Below are 26,862 nucleotides of genomic sequence, written 5' to 3'. Positions count from 1 at the left end.
ATTGTTTAAACCTGAAATGCTTACTCTGTTATCCATGAACAAATTTTTAAGCCATGCTCAGCTTAAACATACCTTCCTTCTTGCACATTCCGGCTTCATGGCTTTCTTTTCCAACAGAAATTTAAATATTAACCGTCCTATAGATTTGGCTCCCTAGTGCATACTTAATGCATATTCTCTGAGTGCCTATAGAAGGTTAGGCATTATAAGACATCATTTTATATAGAATATCAGGCTGTTCCTCCTATGCAAATTTCACCTTTCTAACTCTATGTAAACTACAAGCTCACAGGCCTTCTCAAATGAGTGACTTTCATCCACTATCTAATGGGAAACACTAGCTGACTAATAGGGGTTGATGAGTCATTCAAGTGGAGACACTGGGCAAGAAGTGAATTAGTCACCTGGGAAACTTTAAAAACCTTGATGCCTGGGTCCTACTTGACAGTTTCTGACTTAATTCATGAGAGTAAGGCCTATCCACCAAGATTTTGAAGTGTCCCAGATGATATTAATATTTACTGAAATTTAAGAACCCCAGACTAGTCCATAGTTCAGAAAGAGTTTCCAGTCCAGGAGGGTCTTGGTGGTAAACATTAAAATATTTTGGCATTCTCTGTTCCAAGCTTGCTTTGGCCCAGAACTTCAATATAAAGACATGATTGGAATAACTCCCTTTGCTTTCCTCATTAGGAGCTTTTCTACATATGGTTCACTGGCTGCACAAATATTAAATCACACAGTTTTCTAGGACCACATACAACTACCACCGACTCCAAGCCACACTGAGCTACGTGATCCTCTTCTGGGAGACTACTAGATGCTGATTCACCTCTACAGCATCCTGATAGGATGCTACACTGATGCTACATCAGTGATAGGAAGGGGAGCTATTGCCATAAGTATCACAGATTGATTTGATAAATTATAATTAATTAATAAATATACTCAGGGGTGGATATTTATTCGGTGGCTCAGTCAGTTAAGCATATGACTCTTGATCTCGGCTCAGGTCATGATCTTGTGGTTAGTGGGATCGAGCCCTGCTTTGGGCTCTGTGCTGACAGCACAGCTTGGGATTCTCTCTCTCCGTCTCTCTCTTTCTCTGCCCCTCCCCTGTTCCTGTGCATGTGCACGCTCTCTCAAAACAAATAAATAAACTTTAATTAATTAATTAATCAATTAAAATGCTTATTTATTTTTGAGAGACAGAGTCAGAGTGTGAGCAGGGGAGGGGCAGAGAGAGAGGGAGACACAGATTTTGAAGCAGGCCCCAGGCTTTGAGCTGTTAGCAGCACAGAGCCTGATATGGGTCTCAAACTCACAAACAGTGAGATCATGACCTGAGCTGAAGTCTGACATTTAACCGACTGACCACCCAGGTGCCCCAATAAATAAGGTTTTAAAATAATTAGTAAATATGCTATGACATCTATATAGCATTTAATTTTTTAAAAATCCTTTGTGACTTCATTATGTTAAACAACCCAGTGAGGAAAATGCAACAATTACTGTCTGTATTTGAAAACTGGAAAAATTGAGCCTTCAAGTGGTTAACTGACTTCACTTAAATCATATAGTTTTTGGCCAAAGTAACAATAGAAATCTGGTATCTTAACCAAACATCTGGTATTCTGTTGACCTGCAAGGCTGCTTTGCTGACATGAGAGCCTCCTTCCCCCCGAGTATCACCTGCAATGTGCTAGAGTGACCATGTTAGGTACTTTAGGAGTAGAAAGGAATATATACACATCATTGATCCTATCCTGATGAAGTTTAAACTTAATTTAGGAAGACAATATACATATATGTAATTCCTTTAGCTATGATAACACACACACACACACACACACACACACACACACACACACAAATATCCCATCTTTACCTAAGTCTAAAATATCAGATTTCTAGATTTTGAGCACAATGATTTATCTCCTTTATTATATTTTGATGCTTTTCGTTACTTGTTTTTAACATAAATCCTATTATAAGTGTACTCAAATACTTCTTTTTGTGGGTTAGAACTTAAAAGTTCAGGAAAGTCTTCTACTGGAATATTCTAGGGAAGAGCATTGTCACGTTCATACTAGGTAGTTTTAAGACTCTGGCATGCAGCGTAGTTAATTAAAAGCCTAGTTAATTTTTCAAATGATAAAGAAATTCAAGGGCACCTGGGTGGTTCAGTCGGTTAAGGGTCCATCTTCCGCTCAGGTCATGATCTCACAGTTCATGGGTTTAGGCCCCACATTGGGCTCTGTGCTGACAGCTCAGAGACTGGAGCCTGCTTCAGATTATGTGTCTCCCTCTCTTGATCTGCCCCTCTCCCTCTAGCACTCTGTCTGTCTCTCTCTCAAAAATAAACATTAAAAAAATAAAAAAATAAAAAGAAATTCAAACAACACTAAGTCTAGCCACATGGGAAACAATACTGGCATAAGTAGATAATTTCATATATAATCTTGCCAGATTACAGTGATTACAATCATGAATGTAGTGAAATAAAAAAAAAAAGGAAATGGTTCTGTATTAAAAATTTGAAAATGAGTTGTACAATATTAAAACTTTTGGCATTGACTCATGCTGAATTTTTTTTTTTTTAGAAAGTGGCAGCACTTCTGATCATTTGATTTAAAAAAGCAAAAACAACTCAATAGTAAAAGATTACCTCAAATAGATTTAGTTCTAAACTACATATCATTTGACAAGTGAGCAGATATAGACACTAGGGCCACTTTAGAGGAGGACATTATTTCTCAGTGTCAGGATTTCCATAATTTATGAATTTATGAATATGATGGAAGGAAAGATACTATGTTTCAAACTTTCCAATAACTAAATAGTCCTCTAATACTTAAGTATTCCCCTCGATCTCCTTACCCTCTCTGAAAATTCACTCAGGCTCTCATTTGTGAATAAAATCTGGGTATAGGGACAACGGGAAAATGGGAAAAGCCAGATAGGTTACAGGGATTATACACTAAGACTGAGAAGGGGCAGAGAGCAGACAGGAGAGCCCATGGGTGCAGGCATGTAAAGGAGAGACTTCATTGTCAAGGATGAGAGGCATCTCTCACACATGACAGGCATCTGAAGTCTATTTGACAGTGAGCGATATTTGATAATGAGAGAAACAGAAAAAAGAAAACTTCTGAAGCTTTTGACTATAAAATGTTTGTTATTTTGCAGACTATAGCACTGTTTCCTTAAATTTGACACTGTTCAGCAGAAGGGACATGTGGTAGCTGAGCTTTATACAATTAACACATAGGCATCATTTCTGATGCATAATTTTTCTATAATAAGAAATGGATAATATACAGAAAGTTTAAAATACCCTCTGTGAGATCCACCACTGTAAGCTGTCCTAAACGAGCATCTTTAAAAGTTCTCACTCTCATATCCCTTGGACAGGCTGGCCAAGAACCATGTTCGTTATTATATCATATCCAAAAAAATAGCATTTCTTATATAAGCTTTGAGAAAACTGAAGTATTAATTTATACAGAATGTGTGAAAACTCAATTGCAAGGAAAAAATAAGGGAAAACTAAGAGACTGTTGAGAAATCTAAAAGGAAAAATATATCACCATGCAAGATAAATGCTTTGAGAAACCATCCTAGGGACCAATCAATCAAAACTCTTTCTACTAGGGATAGGTTTCACTATCCTGAGTGTGGGAATAGTTTTATAGCGTTCACGTTTGCCAAAACTTATACAATTGTGCACTCTAAATGCATGCAATTTATTATATGGCAATCACCCTTAAAAAAAGTAAACAAACAAACAAACAAAAAAACCCAAAAAACAAAGAAACAAACAAAAAATCCAAAAACGTATCCAGGCTGTGCATGCATGAAAACAGTGTACATTTGCAATTCAGAAGGAATACTAGTCTTCAACAGCACTTGAAAATTTGAAAGCTTTCATGTTGTTAAAGCACATATATAAATATATTCCACCCACATTAGATGAAATATATAAAATTTAACATTTTATATTAAATAACAATTCCCATTAGTGTAATGTACATGAAATTGACTTTTAGCAGGGAGAAGATGGGGAAGAAGATGGCAGCACGAAGAATGGTCGTGGTGTAGAAGGAGGGTTGGGTATTTCCGGGGACTAAATACCCATCTGTGAATTTTAAAAAGTGGCAGGTTTACAAGAAGAAAAGGGATAGAGCATTTATTCCTCTATTGCTTCATTTATTCAACAAATATTTGTTGAAGTCGAATGACTACTAAGAACCACAGATCATGCAACGGTCAAAGAGACGTGGTCTGGTCTTGATCCTTATTCATTTGTAGTGTGGCAGGGTAGAAAGTTATCAATCAAGTTGCTCCACAGATATTAAACTCTCCTATGCAAAAAGCCACAGAAAAGTAAGACAGGAGTGTCAGGAAAGCATTCCCTGAGACAGGGAATGTGCAGAATGAGCCATCCGTAACTGTAACTGTGTAAAAGAAGACAGCATGTATAAAGGCCCAGGGGCAGGTAAAACATGGTGCTTTTGAATAATTAAGAGAGGGATTGGTCCATTTAAGAGATATTCTCGAGTTAAAAATCTATGTGACTTTGCAATAGACTATATTTGGAAAGAGAGAGTAATAACAATAATGATATCAAGATTTCTGCAGTGTGTAACTGGATACATATGTAGAGCTCTTACTGAGGTAAGAAATGCAGGAGGGAGGCCAGGCTGGGGGGTAATCTGTTCTGCTTTCACAGTGCCTTAGCATTTCAACCCAAGAGTCTGAATAGGACACATGAAAATTAAAATCTGTGTATCAAAGAATATAATCAACAGAATGAAAAAGGTAACCTACAGAAAGGGACAACATGTTTGTAAAACAATACTGTATAAGGGGTTCATATCCGAAATGTATAAAGAATGCTCACAAGTCAACAACAATGCAACCTGATTTTAAAATAGGCAAAGGACATGAATAGACCTTTCTCCAAAGAAGAAAAACAAATGGCCAGGAAGCATATGAAAAGATGCCCAATATAAGTAGTCATTAGAAAAATGCTAGTCAAAACCACAGTGAAGGGTGCCTGGGTGGCGCAGTCAGTTAAGCATCTGACTCAATTTAGCCTCAGGTCATGATCTCACAGTTTCGTGAGTTTGAGCCTGGTGTAGGGCTCTGTGCCGACACTGCAGAGCCTGCTTGGGATTCTCTGTTTCCCTCTCTGTCTGCACCTCCCCAACTTGCACTGTCTCTGTCTCTCTCAAAATAAATAAACGAACTTAAAAAAACACAATAAGCTATCACCTCATGTCCATTATGAAGACTATAAAAAAGGAAACAAGTGTTGGCAAGGATATGGATAAATTGGAACTCTTGTGCACTGTTGGTAGAAAAGTAAAAAGGTGACTTTGCTATGGAAAACAGTAAGGAGGTTCTTCCAAAAATTAAAAATAGAATTACCATATAATCCAATAATTCCACCTTGAGGTATATACCCGAAAGAATTAAAATAAAGAGATATTTGTATACTCATGTTCATAGCAGAATTGTTCACAATAGCCAAAAGGTGAAATAAACACAAATGTCTATCAGTGGATGAAAAGATAAAGAAAATGTACTTTATACATATACTAGAATATTTTCAATCCTAAAAATGAAGGAAATTCTGACCCATGCTCCAACATGGATGAACCATGAGGACATTATGCTAAGTAAAATAAGCCAGTCACACACACACACACAAATACTGAATGATCCCACTTATATAATGTATCTAGAGTCGTTAAATTCATAGAAAAGCAAAGTAGAATAGTCGTTTCCACGGGCCAGGGCAATGAGGAAATGAAGAAGTGTTGTTTTGCAGGTATAGAGTTTCAGTATTATAAGATGAAAAAGTTCTGGAGATTGGCTACTCAACAATGTGAATATACTTAACACTACTAACTATACACTTATAAAAAGGTTAAAATGGTACATTTTATGTTGCTTGTATTGTACCACAGTGAAAAAATTTAAATATGCTGAAAACAATTGCATTATAGCTAACTAGCTAGCTATATAATTGATTGATCCATGGATAGGTAGCTAGCTGTGAACTGAAAATGTAAATTTGGAAATCATACAGAGCAACAGTAATTTTATTACACTGCTTTACAATCTCTGCTCCCTCATCTTTAAAATCCAGGGTTCCCAGTGTATGCATGAGGTTTTCTCATCCTGTCCTCTCTAGAGCCTAAGTTTAACACAAAAGTCTGTGTTCATCTGACAAGAGAAAACAACTGGAAAATTTGGAAGGAACACAGACAGGAAGCGTTTGTAGCTGTGCTATGCTGCCACAACAGAAAACATATCTATTTGTTTATGCACCTAATTTCAGCAAATATAAAAAATGACAAGCACAGATACTGAGGAAACACATAACACACTCCCCTGAGCAAATATGCATTGATTCTAGAGATAAATCCATTGTTTTCACATAAATATATATCCCTCTTGAACAATATTAGTCTTCCTACCTTGTTTGCGTACGTCCTCTACAGCCGCGACCAATTCTTCTTTGAGATCTTGACTCTCCTTAGCGATCTGTTCACCCTTATCCAGGAAATTCTGAGTGGCTTGCTCTACAGATGCAGCCAGCACGTGGGCTTTCTTTGACCTCCCTTTCTTTTTACCAGATGGGCCTTTGTTGCTTGTGTTGACAAGGGTGGTCACCTTAAATATGAAAGAAAAACTGTAAAACTACTCTGCACAATTGTCTAGAAGCATCGTATCATCATCTCATCATTTTTAAATACCCCTTGTTTATTGAATCATGAATGCACAGCACATCACCTAAACTGAAGGAAAGGAAGTAATTATATGGATTAGCATATAAATAAATAGCCATTTATTTCATAGAGAAACAAACAAAAAAAAGCATGTGAATAAGTTGGAAGAGTAGACCCTCTGGTAGCTCGGTTTCCAGTTCACTGAAGGTTGTGCTTTCAGAGATGGAGAAGACAGTGCACACGGGAGTAATCAGCTTCAGGGAGGCAAGAAAAGGAGAGCCAGTGTTCAACTGCCTCTGAGCACTGACTCAAGGGAACCAACAGCTAGTCCTGAGTCCCAAAAGTCAGGGCAGAAGGGAAAGAGCAGTTAATAAAGGGTGGGCCATCAATACCCATTACTTACATGTCACTTACCAAGGACTTTGAAGAGCTTTGCTATTTCTGATCTTATCTTATAAAAACAAAATGGTAAGTTTGATCTGAGGGAACCAAATGATTCAGTCTCAACATTTGGTTAACCAGCTAAACTCTCCAGACTTGAAATTAGATTTTCATTATCACTCCTTTTCTAAGTATCATAATTTGTATATATATCTCAACTGCCAAACTTCTTTCAGCACATAACTAGAGCCATTTAATTTGCTAGAAAAACTTTTAGTATCTTTTAAACAACTTATCTCCTATAAATCTCTGATCCTTTGCTTTCTACCAGAGTGAGAAGTTTTGGAGTGAAATGAATACAACTGGCTCCATATTCTGTTCAGTGAGGTTGAGAGTCATCTTGGCCTCTGTATTTTTTATCAGCTTCATAAGAATGTGGGCACTGTGGTTTATTTTCACTGACATTTGCCCTGGTTAGCAGATTCAAGATTTTGCTGGAGATTATCAAGAAATCTAGACCAGGGGCACCTGGGTGGTGCCTCGGTTAAGCGTCCGACTCTTGGTGTTGGCTCAGGTCATGATCTCACAGTTTCGTGGGTTCAAGCCCTGCATTGGGCTCCATGCTGACAGTGCAGAGCCTGCTTGGAATTCTCTCTCCCTCTCTCTCTCTGCTCCTCTCCTCCTCCCCAACTCATGCTGTCTCTCTAGCAACATAAAAAAAAATAATTAAAAAAATTTTTAAAAACTTAAAAAAAAAAAAAAACAACAACAAAGCTTGACCAGAGAAAAGTTCCAAATGCTGTTGTTTCTGCTATTTTACTCCAAATCCAAGAGCAAACAAAGTGATTAGTCAAAGTCACAGTTAAAGTCCAGTAAGTTTTTAGGGCAAGAGATAACACCAGAAGGAAAAAAAAAAAGTATCGAATAAATGTGAGCTAAGATGATGAAAACAAGTAGAACCAATACTTAAGACGTGGTGAAGGTAGCATTGGGAACTGTCATCCTTAGCTCTCTCTAGATTGCTGAATAATTAGATATGGTGAATTGAAGAGAAACTCTATAAGGACATTTAAGTACAAACACTGGACAAAAAAAGAAAGGTAACCTCATTAAGAATAGGACTGTCAGATAATGATAGTTAGCTGTAAAGGGTGTACGTAGTCCATAAAACATTATAGTCTTTTCAGTTCCACCCACACTGAGGCGAACATCAGAGGAAAGATGGCCTGTCACAAAAGTTACTATTTAGTGTTCTCCTTAATAAGGATACACTCTAAAACAGTAACACGCTACTTTTCCAGGACCCTCAACTCCCCAACAGCCAGTACTGGACATAAACACAGAAGCCCCTGAGCAAATACTGCAAACACCTCAAAAATTTGATTTAGGCTAGGCTCATTATCAGAGGAAAATCCTCCTGTTCTCACTCCTATTTTAATTTTACATGCAATTCTGAGTTCTGCGATCTATGTCTTTAGTCTTCTCAAATTAAAAACAACAGAGGGGCTAAGGAGCTGTTAACTTTAGGTATATTGATAATTTGGGGGAATAGAGGCTGATAGTGAATCTATCAAAAGATAAATGACTATATCATCGATTCATCCTCTATAAAGGTAAACAAATTTCAATTCTCCTGTTATCGCATGATGCATTACTGCATAAACATAGTTTAGGCATGCTCATAATAACAAGTCGGTATAAAGTGTTACTTCTATGGTAAATAAAAGAAACATGGAACATTTCCAGGAAGTTCCCAAGAAAAAGTGTGATTACTTTCAAATGAAGCAAATCAATTCAGGCCAAAGCTTTCCTTTGCTCATGAGTAGAAGACCATGATGAGATGAAAGAGAAAAATACAGGGGAAGTGATAGGTTCCATACATTCTCATGTCTTAACTTAGTTTGGAGTAAAGAAAAATTGTCAACTCTCCCCATTGTTACTTGGTGTTTTATTGGAGGACAATGCCAACAAATTGGATTAAAAAAAAAGAAAAAGAAAAGATACAAATGTTAGAAAGGTAAACACTAAATTATGCTACTACCTACAGATAATATGGCTATATCAAGAAAACGTAAAAGAATTAAAAGATCAACTATTAGAATTACTCTAAGAGCAAAGGACAAGGTGGCTAAATACCGGATAAACAATAAAAAAATCTAGTATTACAGCAGTAACAAATAAAAAAATGTAGTTTTAAATATCCTATTCACAATAATCATAAATTGGTTTTTTAAACATTTATTTATTTTGAGAGAGAGAGAGAGCACAAGCAGGGGAGGGGCAGAGAGAGAGAGAGAGAGAGACACAGAATCTGAAACAGGCTCCAGGCTCTGAGTTGTAAGCACAGAGCCCAATGTGAGTTGTGAGATCATGACCTGAGCCGAAGTCGGCTGCTTAACTTACTGAGCCAGCCAGAAGCCCCTAATCATAAATTGATATTATCAGAGATAACCATAACACAAAACGTAGATGGAAAAAATGGTAAACAATTTTAGTGAAGAACATAAAAGGCAACTTGAATAATAGTGAGACATGCCATTTTCTTGGGTGGAAAAACAAAAATGTTAAGATGTCATTTATTCCTATATTATTCTACCAGTGGAACTCCAGATATACAGTAAATCAACCAGAAATCCAAGACAATTCCTCTTCATTCAGTTCAGTTCCCTTTCCAAATGGAAGTCAAAATGCTTATATTAAATTGGATAGACAAGTTATTTAGGGTGTGCACATGCAGGACGCTCACTGCTCACTTTTTGGCCAGTATATCACATGTTTGGGATGGAAACAACAAAAGTAGTTTAGATCTAACAGTACATAAGAAGGTGAAGGCTACCCTTTTAGGGATTATACAGTTCTTGGGAATTTTCAGCCTAGCCACACTATGCAAACTCTCTGATTCAGTCCTACTCTCCTACTAGATGACTGTTCTCTCTTAATTGCCTCCCCCTGCCCCCCGCTGCTGCCGCCTGCCCACTAAGAATCTATGGCAGGCTACACTATTGCATTTTTCTTTTCTCCTACTTGAAGCTGTCGTTTTTCACCTTGATGTTATACGCTTTTATTCTTCTTGACCTGTACATATATTTACACTTAAAATTGTGAAAGTTAAAGCCCATCTATGTTGGTTCTACTCTGGTATTTTACAGATGAGGAAATTAGGCTTAGAGATGCATCATGATAGGAAAAATAACTTCCTCAAGTTCACATAAAATTAAAGGCTAAATTATTCCTGTTCTCGACACTAAATCTTTAGAACTTTATTTATTTTTATTTTTTTAATGTTTGTTTATTTCTGAGAGAGAGAGAGAGAGAGAGAGAGAGAGAGCGTGAGTGGGGGAGGAGCAGAGAGAGAGAGGCAGACCCAGAATCTGAAGTAGGCTCCAGGCTCCAAGTTATCAGCACAGAGCTCTATGCGGGGTTCAAATTCACAAATCGCGAGATCATGATCTGAGCCAAAAGTTGGACATTTAATTGACCGAGCCACCCAGGTGCTCCTATCTTTAGAACTTTAGAACTCAGTAGTTTCTTCTAGTCTTGCTTTATAACTGAATGAGAGGCTGTTAAAGAATAAAATAATCTTAAAATATATTTATTTTCTCTATTTGTCTCAATATTTTCCACGTGTGTTATTTGTATCCTACTGTTATCTTTTCATTCAATTGCATTATTTAAATATCTTAATATAAAAATGTATTTATCAATGTTAGGGAAATGTTAACAAATGATTTTATCCTACCATTTTGCAATGCCTATGACATCTGATGTGTTCAAGGGTCTCAAAGCTGAATAAACATGCCAGGACTTTTTGTATCAGATTAGTATAAAGGGAAGACAAAAGTATTGTAAATGTATTGTAATTAACAAAATCGCAGGGCTTAGGGTTTCCATATAATGGTATTCTTCTATGATTAAAATAAGAAGAATAAAGGAATTTATTGCTTACTCATGAAGAACTGATATATACTAAAGAAAAAGAATCAGAAAGTTTTTAATGAGCACAAGTACTATTTAATCTCACAGATGCCTCCACTACCTCTCCAGTAAGTTGGGGAGTATCCAAACGACCAATGCAAGCCAATGCTGCATTCAGTTTCAATGTAAGAATGTAATGGAATCTGTGACTGGATGCCTTAGAGAGGTCAGAAGCAGCAGGGACACATTCTGGTCAAAAGGTGGTGATCACAGAGGAAGCCCAATGACCTCTGAGGCTGCAGGTATCTGTCCGATATCCAGACTGAAACTAGGTCTTGAGTAGCTGATACTTACCAACTATTAAGTGTCTAGGGCAATCTTTTAAGAGATGGCTATTTTATGGAAATTCCTGTTGAACGTTATACCTCCTTCTACCCCGACCAGGCACTCTCTCTAATCCCCACACCAACTTTATCCAAGCCAAGAGTCATATAAGATCCCAAATCTCTCCTTTCCTTTCTAACAATTTGTGAGTACATTTCTTGTGCAATAGAAAGAAGAAAAGAAAACAGAAGAAAACAGAAGAAAAGAAAAGAAAAGAAAAGAAAAGAAAAGAAAAGAAAAGAAAAGAAAAAAACATAAAGTTCTATCCAGCAACAGAGACTAGGAGTAATAGCACGAATATTGACACATATAGAATTGGAATGTTTCCAAGGCAGTAAAGAGACCAGTCCTCCTTGGGAAAAAAAGTTGTGTATGAATGATATAGGAAGTAAAGTTAGACAGATGTGGTGGAACAAACTTTGAAAGACTTTGAAAGCCAAGCTAGAGAGTTGAGATTTTATTAGTCACTGCCAATTTTTTGAGCATATATTTAAAGTGTTCGTTTTTCTCTTTCCATTCATTTCTCAGCCCACTACGTTTTGCTTTTATTCCCACACCTCCTGTAGCAGAGTCCTCTTAAACTGATCTCTTGCTAAAGTAATCAATAAGTTGCCAAAATATAATCATTTTTATTGCATCATACCATTCTGCCACATTTAGTGCTATTGACTTAATTTTCCTTCCTCCTGGAAATATCTCTTGGCTAATTCTCTTAGCAATAATCTTCTCCAAATTTCAGTAGCTTTAAAAAGGACCTTATCATTAAACTTATTTCTCTCTGCACCTATCTTCATCTCCCTCCCTCCTATGTTAGGGAAGGTATTCTGTTACCACCATTCCTATAACTCGTCTTTTGGATACATCCAGAAGGCCTTTCTGTAGGGTATTCAACCTTAGCCTAGAAGGATAACTCAACTTCTCTCTAGCTCTACTTACAATGTTTCTTTAATGTTCTTGCCTCTCATTAGAGGAGAGAATAAATCCTTCAGCTGGTACATAAGGATATAGTGGTCAAAGCTCCTATGACCTTGACATAATGATGGTCCCAATGGACCCTGGCCAATGGAAAACATTAGCAACAGCCAGTGGATGGGCACCATTATTTCCAGATGTGTTGATTGTATGATCTGAGTATAAAACCATGAGAGCCAGGCTCGTATAGGCTGCTCATCATCCAATGTCCTGAAAGTAGGCCCTCCATTCCTGCATTTTAACAAGATCCCCGAGTAATTTATATGCACATTAAAATCTGAGAAGCACTGAATTTTAGGACAATTCTCAGACTTGATCATGCCTAAGAATCACCAATATGCCTGATAGAAGGCAAATGTTTAGATTTTACAGTGTTTCTGCTCAGGGAGGTCTGGGATAGGGAATTTTGCATTCACCACATGAAATTATGATATATATGGATTATGGACCTTACTTTCAGAAACTGTAGTCTATTTGAAGCAAAAAAAAGTGAGAGGTGAAGGAATGACTTGCAACAGGTAAACTCTTTCTCCTATTTTGCCTGCCATGATATACCACGAGTCCTCAAAAACAGCTTGTCAATGAATTGACCAACTGACTCTTGATTGAAAGGTGATCTCTATTGCATAATCACAAAGAACTTGGAAAAGTAAGATTATACAAATATGAATACTAGGAATCAAACAATCGTTGGAACTCTCCAGAAAACCAATAAGACTGAACCAAGAGCTGGAAATAAAAATGGCAACTTGAGCATTGTTTTGCTGGATTCATGCACTTTGCAGATAGGAGTAGTAAGTCTTTGTGAATTCTACTGTTGCCATCTCTCCGGAGTACTTCACTGGTCATAATTACTCAGCTACAGTAAAAGAGGGCTGTGATGACTACTGTAGCTTAAAAAAAATCAATTTAAGCAACTCTGACTGGTGTGAGGTGATATCTCAGTGTGGTTTTGATTTGTATTTCCCTGATGAGGAGTGACGTTGAGCATCTGTTCCTGTGCCTGTTGGCCATCTGGATGTCTTCTGTAGAGAAGTGTCTATTCATGTCTTCTGTCCATCTCTTCACTAGATTATTTGTTTTCCAGGTGTGGAGTTTGGTGAGTTCTTTATAGATTTTGAATACTAGCCCTTTGTCCAATATGTCTTTGCCAATATCTTTTCCCATTTCATCAGTTGCCTTTTAGTTTTGCTGATTGTTTCCTTTACGGTGCAGAAGCTTTTTATCTTCATTAGCTCCCAATAGTTCATTTTTGCTTTTAATTCCCTTGCCTTTGGTGATGTGTCAAGTAAGAAATTGTTGTGGCTGAGGTCAGAGAGGTTTTTTCCTGCTTTCTTCTCTAGGGTTTTGATGGTTTCCTGTCTCACATTCAGGTCTTTCATCCATTTTGAGTTTATTTTTGTGAATGGTGTAAGAAAGTGGTTTAGCTTCATTCTGCATGTTGCATGTTGCTGTCCAGTTGTCCCAGCACCATTTGTTAAAGAGACTGTCTTTTTTCCATTGGATATTCTTTCCTGCTTTGTCAAAGATTAGTTGGCCATACATTTGTTCTACTCCATTGGTCTATGAGACTATAGATGCCGAAAAGGATGTGGAGAAACGGGAACCCTCTTGCACTGTTGGTGGGAATACAAGATGGTGCAGCCGCTCTGGAAAACAGTGTGGAGGTTCCTCAAAAAATTAAAAATAGATCTACCCTATGACCCAGCAATAGCACTGCTAGGAATTTACCCAAGGGCTACAGGAGTGCTGACGTATAGGGGCACTTGTACCCCAATGTTTATAGCAGCACTTTCAACAATAGCCAAATTATGGAAAGAGTCTAAATGTCCATCAACTGATGAATGGATAAAGAAGTTGTGGTTTATATACACAATGGAATACTACATGGCAATGAGAAATAATGAAATATGGCCTTTTGTAGCAACGTGGATGGAACTGAAGAGTGTTATGCTAAGTGAAATAAGTCATACAGAGAAAGACAGATACCATATGTTTTCACTCTTATGTGGATCCTGAGAAACTTAACAGAAGACCATGGAGGAGAGGAAGGGGAAAAAAAAGTTACAGAGAGGGAAGGAGGCAAACCATAACAGACTCTTAAAAACTGAGAATTAACTGAGGGTTGATGGGGTGTGGGAGGGAGGAGAAAGTGGGTGATAGGCATTGAGGAGGGCACCTGTTGGGATGAGCACTGGGTATTGTACGGAAACCAATTTGACAATACATTTCATATTAAAAAAATCAAGAACTTTGTGAGGCAAAATGTTTGAAAACAAAATTATCAAAAGTTCCAGGAGCAACTGAAAATAAATGAAAAATTCCTAAAAGAAGAAAACCTAACTTAAGATAGGAGAAAGTTGGGGCGACTGGATGACTCAGTTGGGCATCCAACTTCAGCTCAGGTCAAGATCTCATGGTTTGTGGGTTTGAGCCCCACTTCAGGCTCTGCTGACAGATCAGAGCCTGGAGCCTGCTTTGGATTTTGTGTGTGTCTCTCTCACTGTCCCCTCCCTGATCGTTCGTTCTCTCTCTCTCTCTCTCTCTCTCTCTCTCTCAAAAATAAATAAACATTTTTTAAAAAAATTTTTAAAAGATAGGAGCAAGTTAAGCGCGCAAATGGTAATATATTTGTAACGTGAATCTTCTCAGAGAAATCTTATATCAGGTTTTAAGAACTGCCAACTAATGAGTCAAAATAGCATTTTCTTTGAATTATTCCTTCATAACCTGGCTTATTATTAATTTAACAATTATAGAGTAAGCCTAAATATGGCTTATGCTTTTCCTTATAAAATATATGAAAAGATATATGGTCACCTTGTGGTATACTCTATTAGAAGTTATTTCTTAGCACAGAATCTCCACAACATGTAAGGTATGTGGACATTATGCACATTGGAGAGAAAGAGAGCCCAGCAAAGTGAGACTAGTTCTGGGGAAAAAGACCTTGATAATACAGGACTTATTGTAGCCATGTAATATCTACAGTAATATTTCCGTGTCTTAGAAACTATTACACTAGAATTTCTTATTGAAGTGGTCTTTCTTCCCCAAAATGACTCCACACCCCATTTTAGAGAAAGATAATTAAATCATAAAAAACAGTTATTGATAATTCCACAGCTTCAAAAGTCAGAATCCAAAATGACGATCTTTAACAATACACGAACAATTTATGTAAAATAGAAAATTATTGTCTGTTTTTGAAATTTCCCCACTGTTATTTGATATTGACAATGCAGAATTCAGATACACATTCACTGATACTGACACCTGGAAACAAGCATTATTAAACTTGGAAGATAAGAATTTATTTATTTACTCTGAAAGAGACCTGAACCACTACTAGTTAATTATTGCTATAAAGACAGCCTATATAATGTGTTCCATTTAAATTATTGTTTGTAGACTCACCTTCAACTTTTAAATAAAATCACAAGGCAAACCTTCTCACTCAGTTGCTTTGGCACACATTTCCCCAATATTTTATTTTCAAGTATGTGATACCAAAAAGTAGAATCACATATTAACCCCAAAACAGACATTCTATAGTAGCGTGTCAGGTATTTTTAGAACCAAAATATCCCTATATTACATTTTTTTCTAGACTTCAGTGGCTGCTATTTATAAAGTAATACAATTGAGTGCTAGCTAGATCATCCATTCATCTTGTACTTAAGTAATTCAAACTTTTTCTGAGAAGTATCTCAGTAGTGTCTGTAAGCCAAGATGAAATAGGGTAGTCTTCTCTTTTGGTATATGTTCTTCATGAAAAACTCAATTTTCTTTAAAGGATGTTAAACTAACATTTTCCCCACTCTCTATTAAAGGCATGCTGTTTCATACTTAAGTAGGAGCCCAGGGGAGCTCCATTTCTCATAACCTCTGGGGAGTATGGTCTAGATTCACTGCCTTCCAAAAACTTGTCTGAGAGAAATAGCATCTAGTTTGCTTGAAGGAACTTCTGTCCATTCTCTCTCCACCTATAATAAAATCACAACCATTCTAAATTAAAGCAGAAAAGCAAAGAGAGAAATTGTACTATACTAGAGACTGGTAGAATTGTTTTTACTGCATTGGGGTGATACCACGTACCTCGATGGGGAAATACTACCATGAAGAGTTTTAGGAACTCACTTTGTATACTGCAGGGTTATTGATGGAAGATATTCTCCATACTATACAGAAACTTCTGTATGACTCTAGTACCAAGAATATTGCAGTTTCTCTTTAAAAACTGGCTTGACTTTATTTTATGGACATTAAATTATATAATAAATTAATGTTACCATTTTGCTTTGGCATCAAAAAGATAAATCCAAATTTGTGGTCCTTGCTAGAAGAAATATGACTTGATAATTATTATTACTGTATTATTCTGAGCCTTTGCTCTTATTTGTACTTATATCTACATTGCTTTTTTAAAAAATCACTTTCCTTTAAGGTATATTAACCTTCAATTACCTTATTATCCTGTGAAGTCTCCTTGCATCTTTGCTTAAATATTGCATTCTGTTTATTCTAAATATGCCTGTTTTCCCACACTTTTACAATATCAGAAACAAGGATGAGTCCTACAATCTATGTCACTTTAAAAGACATATTTGATAGTATTTTATTTCTTTTCTTAGAAGCACTTAAATATATATCTTTTAATTAATGGTATCTTTGATTTGATAAAATATGATTAAGCAAATAATCAATCACAAGATACAAAATTATTTAAAGTATCTACTCCTAGAAACTGCAAAACTTTCAGTGTCTATTTACAGCCAATGAAAAACGAAGCTCAAAATTAAGGCACTGAAACAATGCCAGACATTCACTGAAAGAGCATCAGAGTTGGGGATTTTGAGTAAGAAGGCATTTCTGTTTTTAAAAGTCCTAAATGTTTTAACTATCGTTATCCATCTGAGGAAATCCCATGCTGTTTTGAATGTCACCAAAAATAAAAGAATGACTAAACTATGTCCATGATTCATTACTTTGCATTTACAAAGGTTAAAATAAAATGAAACAAAATGAAACTAGACTGTTCCAAGACAGAGTAGAAACACATCTGAAACCACAATAGACAAAAAATATTTTTCAGTCAACAGTATGTTAGCTAAAGGAGTCAGCTGACCAAAACCTCCATTCCCTTTAAATCCATCAAGTCTTTTTACTACAGTCTTTGATTGACAAAGACATTTGATTCCATATTTTCTTTCTTTAAGATTAGTAGACTCCAACAATGTCCACAGTCTATAGGGAATGATGGACAAAAAGTGGGATGCAAGAAAACTATCAGGACTCTATACTGTTTTTTGTCTAAAATATTTTTTTTATTTAAATTCAAGTTAGTTAGCATACAGTGTAGTCTTGGCTTCAGGAGTAGAACCCAGTGATTCATCTCTTACAAATGACACCGGGAAAAGTGTTCATCAGGGAAAGTGCCCTCCTTAAGGAGGCTCATCAGCCATTTAACCCATCCCCTCCCCAGCCACCTCCCTCCAGCACCCTCAGCTTGTTCTCTGTACTTAAGAGTATTTTATGGCTTCCCTTCCTCTCTGTTTTTATCATATTTTTCCTTCAAAATTAAGCCAGATTAATGTTTCATATAAAGACTTACACTAGCACCACTACCCATCCATACATCAGATGGTCTTGAGCCACGTTTGATAAATGGGTTATCTTGAGGGAAGGATAGGGGTTCACAAATCCAAGGAATCGGTATTAGTAGCCTTTCATTTTAACGTAAACCTGGTGAGATTTGAGGATTATATTAACTGATTTTCAAACACACGTGTGCACGCGCGCGCGCGCACGCACACACACACACACAATGCACCAGAGACTTACAAAGAAACCAGAGCTTGAGATAGTACTAAAAATGCAAGCAGAGTGAATTATAAGAAAAAAAAGAGCTGACCCTCCCCCTACTCTTAATACTAGATTTCTGTCAGCTACATATGAGCCTGAGGAAAAGACAATCACATCAGAGCTGCAAGTTAAATCATATGCATTTACATCTGTCATTGCTAATGATGAATCTCATCCCAGTTTCCTTGAGATATTAGCTAATGATGGTCTAAAGCAAATGTGATTTGCAAAACTTTTTTAAAAAGTTAAGCTTACAGTATATTTAGCCATTTTGATTATATTATATATATATATTTTTAGTGAGAAATAATATGATTTATATATTATTTTTATCATTGTTAATGGAGAAGACTGATAGTTGCTTCCAAACCTATTTCTCTTTTCTCTGGTCACAAGATGACACTATTTCACAGCTTCCCTTAGATTTGATGTGGTCAGTTGAATTCTAGACAAAAGAATGTGAGAATCAGTGGTGTGTGCTCTTCTCAGTCTGCTCTGCTAAAATCCTCCTCCAGGTTTATTCCCCCAAGTCGACAATGTTCAAACCAGGTTTTGAAGAAGGATAAAGCCACAAGATGGGAGGAACCAAGGAATGTAAGTTTGCCCTTGGAGGAGAGAGACCCATGGAACAGAAAGATCCGTTGGGTCTTATGTAATGAGATGAAAACTTCTATTACATTTAGTCTCTGAGGTTTTTTAAGGTTGATCTGTTACAGCAGCTAATACTAACTATAACACCATATTATTTATAGTTAAAATAAAATGTTGTTTTTACAAGTTTACATCGTTATTTAAAAAAAATCTGGTTATGTATATTTTATAATACATGTATTATATTAGTTTAGGAATGCACGTTTATTTAGAAAAATAAATAACATACACTATAAATATATACATACACACAGACACATACACATACAAATGTGTGTGTGTGTGTGCGTGTGTGTGTGTGTGTGTGTATACTGTTTTGGGATACTGTTACATTTCTACTTACATTTGGTAGATAAAACTTTAGGTTTCAGTCTTATGCTTTTCATGCAGTTTTTTTACATACTTCTTTCTTTGAATTGTGGGATACAAGTTCCCATTTTCCATACGAGAAAGTTTGGCTTAGTCAGTTAACATACAACTTTTGATTTCGGCTCAGGTCCTGATCTCACATGGTCTACACTGAGCATTGAGCCTGCTTGAGATTCTCTGCCCCTCCCCGACTCTCTTTATCAAAAAAAATTAAGTAATTAATTAATTGATTACTTAATTAAAAGAGCCAAGTTCTTTTTCTTCTACAGTTCTGAGAAGCCATTCTTCAAAACATTTCAATGACCTAGGAATAACTAAATTGACTCTCAATGGTATATTTCTCATAGCAGAAATAAGCACAGACATTAAAATCACATATGTAAAGTTTTTCAAGTCAGTGCTCAAAGTTTTTCTCAGGTTAAGATCCAACTTGAGTGAATCAAAGAATTATTAAATATGAAATTTCAAGGAAGCCAATTAATGCCTTTAATAAACTGTGACATTAGCACAGATATCATTAAATAAGTCTATAGATATAGGTACATATAATCATTAGTTTTGTAACCCACTGTGTCTACAAAGACTCTCATTAAATGCTCCTTGTCAACTTTACTCTTACATGATTTAAGGAGGAGGCACGTATGATATCTGTTACTTGTGAGAACTTCATCTGAATATTTTGTTTAGCTCTTAAAGAAGTAAACTACATTTGGTGGTGACTAACTGGAACAAAGTTATAAGACAAATATTTGCCCTCCTACTTTTCAATTTGAAAGCACTTTAAGGAAGTACTGTCCATTTGCTTGAAGATATCCCAAATGTCAGGACATTTCCCTCAGTACCTCTTGCCCCAGTGCACCTCACTGTCAGCCAGATTTTCTACCTACTAAAATTTGCACCAAGCTCCCACCAAGATGCATCTTCTTCTGTTGCTCACAAGCATCTTAAATTATCTCTTTCCTTTAGACCAAATGATAAGCAAAACCCACTGTATATCTGAACACAAAACACCACCGCACAGATAGGTCTGATGGTTAGACACAAGCTACTACACCTGCCACTGTCACTGAATCAACACTCTGGACATTTGGGGGGAGTGTCAATCAGCTTGAATACTCAGTACAGAAAAACATAGTAATGAGTTTGAGAAATCAGAAAAAGTTATTCAGAAATAGATTAACTACGCACAGAAAATATTGGAGATGACAAAAAAGATAACAGGATTCCTGGACTCAACACTTCTAATGAGGAAGTCTAAGAGCATCAATGAAATCAAAGTTGCAACACAGGCGATTTGATTACTCTATCAACATACTCTGTCTCTTCTTATTTCATATGTTAAACTTAATAGTTGTCCCGGGAGCAACTTTCAAAATTAATAATGCAAAAACAAAGAAATCTTGCAGTAAACTAAAAAAATGAAAAACCCAAATTCTAACATAGACCAGGAGATTTTAGCATAAATTATAATGATATTCAGTTAACAATAAAAAAGAAGAGAATCAAATGATCAGGCTATTCAGAAGCAAACATACATATTATTAATTTCTTTATTTTTACTTAATACTTTAAATGTGTTTAAATAAATTTCTCCAGCAAGAAAGTAGGGATATAAACTCATCTTATGAAATAAAAATGATTTGTACATTTTTTCAAACTTTTTGTAATAGCCATTAAATTTATCCGTTCTTTCTCTCTCACCCCTCTGCATTCTTTTTTTCCTGCATGCACACACACACACACACACACACACACACACACACAGAAAATAAAATATAGGCTACGATTCCTACCATGCTACCTTGATTTTTATAGTTTTGTCATGTAACATATATTTTAAAAATACTGTATCAAATTCTAGATCCTGGTAACTTTGATATATTTAAAATGTAAATTTCAAGCTATCTTTTGTAACTACTGATAAACATTCTTGGTAAACTAAAAAATATAATATTTGGAATTAACACTAAAATGAAAAAAATACATAAGCCATTAGTTTTTCTTGGAACAGAACCAACATTAGTAGTCTCATATAAAGTGATTGATACACGCAAGCCCCTGGGGGATAATACATTTAATACAAAACCTTCTGAGTTCTACGAAAATAATGTTGCCCACTAGCATATTTTAAAACAGCTTCTTCCAAAAACAAAAAGCAAAATAATCCCACCAAAATCTCATTTTTTTTTTTTTTAATTTTTTTTTTCAACGTTTATTTATTTTTGGGACAGAGAGAGACAGAGCATGAACGGGGGAGGGGCAGAGAGAGAGGGAGACACAGAATCGGAAACAGGCTCCAGGCTCTGAGCCATCAGCCCAGAGCCCGACGCGGGGCTCGAACTCACGGACCGCGAGATCGTGACCTGGCTGAAGTCGGACGCTCAACCGACTGCGCCACCCAGGCGCCCCAAAAAAAATCTCATTTTTTTATAGTTGATTAGTTTCTAGAATCAAAACAAATCATGATTAATAATGCCACCTTGGGGCGCCTGGGTGGCGCAGTCGGTTGAGCGTCCGACTTCAGCCAGGTCACGATCTCGCGGTCCGTGAGTTCGAGCCCCGCGTCGGGCTCTGGGCTGATGGCTCAGAGCCTGGAGCCTGTTTCCGATTCTGTGTCTCCCTCTCTCTCTGCCCCTCCCCCGTTCATGCTCTGTCTCTCTCTGTCTCAAAAATAAATAAAAACGTAGAAAAAAAAATTAAAAAAAAAAAAAATAATGCCACCTTGTTCTTTCCTTAACAGAACCCTAAACAAGTGCTCTCCAGATATGCCCAGCTTTTTACACACATAGAATATGTCCATGAAAATGAGAAAATGAAAGTAGCATCTTTATTATGCAGAAAAAGACACTGAAGCACTGAGAAATTTGCCTGCCAGAGGTCATAAAGCCCAATGAAGAAGAAGAATTCTCATTTTAATTTGTCTGACATTGGCAGTTATTCCCCTAAAATAATGTTCAACACATATCTGCCTCATTTTATATACAGTATAAAATTCTAAAAGCAAAATCAACTGTCTTTTATACCTAGAAAATAAATGTTGCCATACAATTTCATTGCGGTATGCATGGCATCCCCTTTTTGAAAATGTTCCCTTCTTTTTCAAAGAAATAATTATATCATCTAATGACATTTTCTAATTTTATCATGTGAGTATATATTATTATTCTCCCATTAAACTAAAAATCACTGGTACAATGCCAATGACTTGAAAAAAAGCCACACTGACATTTTACTGTAGGGTCATGTCTCTATGGATAGAATGCCAGCCTTCCATCTGAATGCACTGCTACACTGTCTAGCGGCAGTTCTGAAGCATCACTTCTAAAAGACTTCAAGGTTCTAGGGAATTGTAGATTAAATAAAGGGGAAAATGAGCAGGATGTAATTATCCTGTCAAGATTCTTCTTGTAAACCTTTATTTGGGCAATTTACAAGAAAGAAAGGAGCTCATTTTCTAATTCAGAATACTATTTCTCTTTAAAAAGTGTATTAGCATTTTTGAAATTGCAGAATGGGGTCTAGATGATCAGTACTAAAGCAATACTGCAGAATGAAATGTCATCAAAGGCAGCGGCATGGGGCAGTGGAAAGAATATAGGTTTTGGAGACTACCATTCCTTTGGGTGAGAAATCACTAAATCAGAGACTCTGTTTCCTATTTTTAAAATTGAAGGTAATAATATACACCTCATAGGAATGTGGTGAGATTTACATATGATACTTATTTAAGGCACTTATCTCAGTAACAAAGGAGATGCTCCAAAAAAAAAAAAAAAAAAATAGTGAACACACAACCACGATGGGAAAGTCTCGGATATGAGGTCAGACTACTTGAACTTGAGCCCAGACCAATCGCTTATTAGTTTGTAATAATGAGATCAATTAATTTCTTTGGAACTCTTTTTTTCAGCTCTAAATGAAAAATTATCCCTAAGTTATTTTAAACTCTTACATTCTATATGCTAATAAAGTAAAGGTTTTAACTTGTAGTTCATGATGAGCTTTATATATAAATATTTGAAATGTATTCCCTGTATCCACTGAGATAGACTAAATAAATGGACGAATATAAATTTAATATTAATGTTGATCCCCAGGTGACAACTCCAGTCTTTTACTGAAGTAGTTTATGAAATTTCTTATAATTTTCTTTAGCTATTCCCCTTTTTTTCTCATAATATGTTTTCATAAACTTCCAAACTGAATATACCTGCAGAATACCATTAAATGACTTAATTTCTGATTTTTCATTTTAAGAAAGCATAGTTCACATTTCTCTTTACTTTTTCATACAGTATAGAAAATAGCTCAATAGTTTTTTTTTTTAATGTTTATTTTTGACAGAGAGAGAGAAAGAGAGAGACAGAGCATGAGCAGGGGAGGGTCAGAGAGAGAGGGAGACACAGAAAGGGAAGTAGGCTCCAGGCTCTGAGCTGTCAGCACAGAGCCCGATGCTGGGCTGGAACTCACAGACCGCGAGATCATGACCTGAGTTGAAGTCCGATGCTCAACCGACTGAGCCACCCAGGCGTCCCTCAATAGTTTTTAAATTAAATATTTACCTTTCAAAAAATTATATTTTTAGCAATGTGCTGGTGATTTTGAGGAGCCAAGACTTTGCTGAGCCAGAAAGTCTTAAGCAGGTGTTGAATTGGACTAATTAAGCAACATGTAATCACTTCCGGTTTTCCATTTGCTCTTTGTGAATGCAGATAAGCAACACAACTGATTGCCTAATTAGACTATTTAAAACAGACTCACTTTTTATAGCTAAGGAATTTTTTTAACCCACAATTACAAACTCAAAACATAAAATGTGTTCTGAAGTCTTACATATTTTTCTTCTTTTTCTACCCACCACTTTTATAATTTAATTTTTTTTCATATTACTTTAACAACATGAACATAGGGGATAAGAATAATAATATGCCCCCACATATAAAGGACATAAAACACTACATGGTTTACTGCCCTTACAGTTTTTTTTCTTAGCAAGAGTAAGATGTATCTTCTCTTGCCTGACTTATTCTGAATAAAAATCAATATATTTAGTTGACCTAGGGACCAAATCTGAGAGATGGGCCTCATTACCACTATAACCACTTAAATCAACTAGCTATGTACCTCTCGTGGTTATCAAACTTCAGGTGGAAAAGGGCAAAACATATTCTTTTTTTTCATCCTTCTTGTCCCCATACCTGTAGACAATAAGGATGTCCCCAAAGTTCAGTTATAGATCACTAGACAACATAACAAATCCAAGTCCATTTAGAGTTCTTCAAGGTACTGTTTATATGCTCTTGAGTAATGTGTGTATAAATTAGGGATTGTGTATATATATACACACACACACACATATATATAAATATATATATATATACACACACATATGTATATATATGTATATATAATAAGTACATTACATAATAGAACATGTAATAGAATATATATATATATTCATTCTAACATCAAACTGCTGGCTAAATTTTATATGGTTTGTGTACCTAAGCCCAAATAAGCACAGTCTCATAGCCCTGTACTTGGAGACCCACAGACCCACATCACCAGGCACATGGAGATATGCCCAGGCAGCTGGATTCACGACCACTCTGTTAGCAACATCAGCGGCCTCTCATTATTCAGTTACTGTATTGCAACTGCTTCCTTCTGGACTGAAAGAGCATTTCCCAGGCAGCACAGAAGAAAGAGGAACCATAAATGATGTGTTGTAAATCTATCAAAGTAATTTTTTAGAAAAGAATAGGAGAGACTCTCCAAGGCATTTAGGGGAGAAGGTGTTTCATAATACAGTGCATTGACAAAGAGAAAAAGAAGTGAACAAAAATGAAAAGATAAATGACAGAAGACAGTCTTTTATAATAGTTAGATGATAAGTATAGCTATAAGGTCTTAGAAGAAACTCTCAGACCTTATCCAATGCCAAGTTTTATGTTATCTTTTTATTACTAACATTAGGATATTAGAAAAATATAAATGCATATTCACCAACTGGCCCTTCTGCCAGTAAGGTAAGGGAAGTACATTCTTGGGTAAGTTGCCCAGAAAAGGTTTGGGTATTTACAATGCCTTCTCTCAAACAACCTGTACAACTATACTGAAAAATGATATAAACTGTTTGCCAAAGAGAAGTAACATCAGATGGATTCTTGCTTAAAATCACATGGAAGTCAGTGGGCATAGCCAGGGTTTGCAGCCAGACCTGACTCTAGTCATCATTCGAGCCTGATCATCCTTTATTTTATGTTTGAATAGCAAGATGGATCCTGACAATTTAGATAGAGATGTTTTCTTTTATGATACAAATTCAGATAAAATTCCTGTAAAGTGAACATTATGGCATGCTAAATATGAAAGACATGTATCATTGTGGAAGTGGAATCATAATTTCTAATTACAATGAAAGCTTCTACAACTCACATTCCAGGCCTAAATTCCCTAAAATACAAAATGTAAGCAATAAGAGTATTGGACAAAGGCTTCTCTATGGCCCCTTCTAGCTATGATGTGCTATTAAACAGGCTATGTGCCACAAAGCAGGAGAAAGCCAGGCAGGGCAGCACGACAGCCAGAGAGTGGGTACTGCAGGGTAGCTGTGTTGCAAAGACAAGCTATGCATTCATAACTGAATCATTAATTCTTTAAAGTGGTGCTAGCATTAAACAGGAATGTCTTCAGTAAACAACACAGAGTTGACTCCATCCCTTTAAACCTTGAGAAATGCAGAAGTTCCCCTTATTTCCACAAAGGTTTCTTGGGGAGCCACCAAGAAAACAAAGGAAAACAGGAAAGCAAGAAAACAAAGGGGAATATCTCCTGGGATTCTTAAGGCCTCAAGCCCTAACACAAACGTGAGGATTCCTAGCCTCTCTTTCTTGTGCCTTTTACCCCTGAGAGGTGTCAGTTGTCACATTATGAGATGGCATATGAGATGGAACCCAAAGTTAACCACAAAGAGAATGGGCAAGAGAACCAGAGAAGTCATCTGGAGAAAGAGGGCCATCAGAGGCTACTAGGTGCTATTGTGCTCCATGTTGGGCTAATGACACAAATTTCATAAGTATAAACATAGGTAACATCCAGCAGGGCAGTCCAGGGTGGGGACAGTACCTGAGGAATTCCATGCTGCTGATACTGGTCTAAGCTAAGAAGTTGGTGCTGATGTCACGATGGGTCAGAGCAATCTTTGCATTAGAGGCAAGACCTAGGCAGAAGCTGAGGGATCTAGAGGCAGATTCAGGCTTCTACCCAGCCAGGAGACAATGGAACTGGAGCTTAGTAGGGAGTCAGGCCCCATGTCCCTAGGCTTCAGGTACAGGGAAGGACTTCAGCACCAAGAGAAAAGAGGCAGGGAAAATGAGTCAAAAGACCAGTCTCCAAAATTGAACCAAAATAGTAGGGTGTGGGAAATGTTAGAACTCACATATATTCATCTTCTGGACACAAACTGCCATATATATTAGTAGTAAGACTCAGTTGCACAACCCATATGGTAGGGGGTTCCTGCTCGTATTAGGACTGACTGGACACTGGACAGGCCTGCAGTTCCTATCCACATACCCTTTTA

At 36.6% G+C, this 26,862-nt stretch overlaps 1 protein-coding gene across 5 annotated transcripts in view; it reads right to left on the bottom strand.

The window, feature by feature from the left end:
• Window positions 1–26,862, bottom strand: part of CTNNA2 (catenin alpha 2) — a 1,108,364-nt gene that overhangs the window by 872,428 nt on the left and 209,074 nt on the right. For all 5 annotated transcript variants that reach the window (XM_045446647.1, XM_045446648.1, XM_045446649.1 and 2 more), the window contains exon 3: window positions 6,489–6,684. In XM_045446647.1, coding sequence (XP_045302603.1) covers window positions 6,489–6,684 — 196 coding nt within the window. The remainder of the gene's footprint in view (window positions 1–6,488; window positions 6,685–26,862) is intronic.

The sequence above is a fragment of the Leopardus geoffroyi genome, chromosome A3 (assembly GCF_018350155.1).
Source record: "Leopardus geoffroyi isolate Oge1 chromosome A3, O.geoffroyi_Oge1_pat1.0, whole genome shotgun sequence".
Classification (NCBI taxonomy): Eukaryota; Metazoa; Chordata; class Mammalia; order Carnivora; family Felidae; genus Leopardus; species Leopardus geoffroyi.
This window is presented reverse-complemented; position numbering and strand designations above follow the sequence as displayed.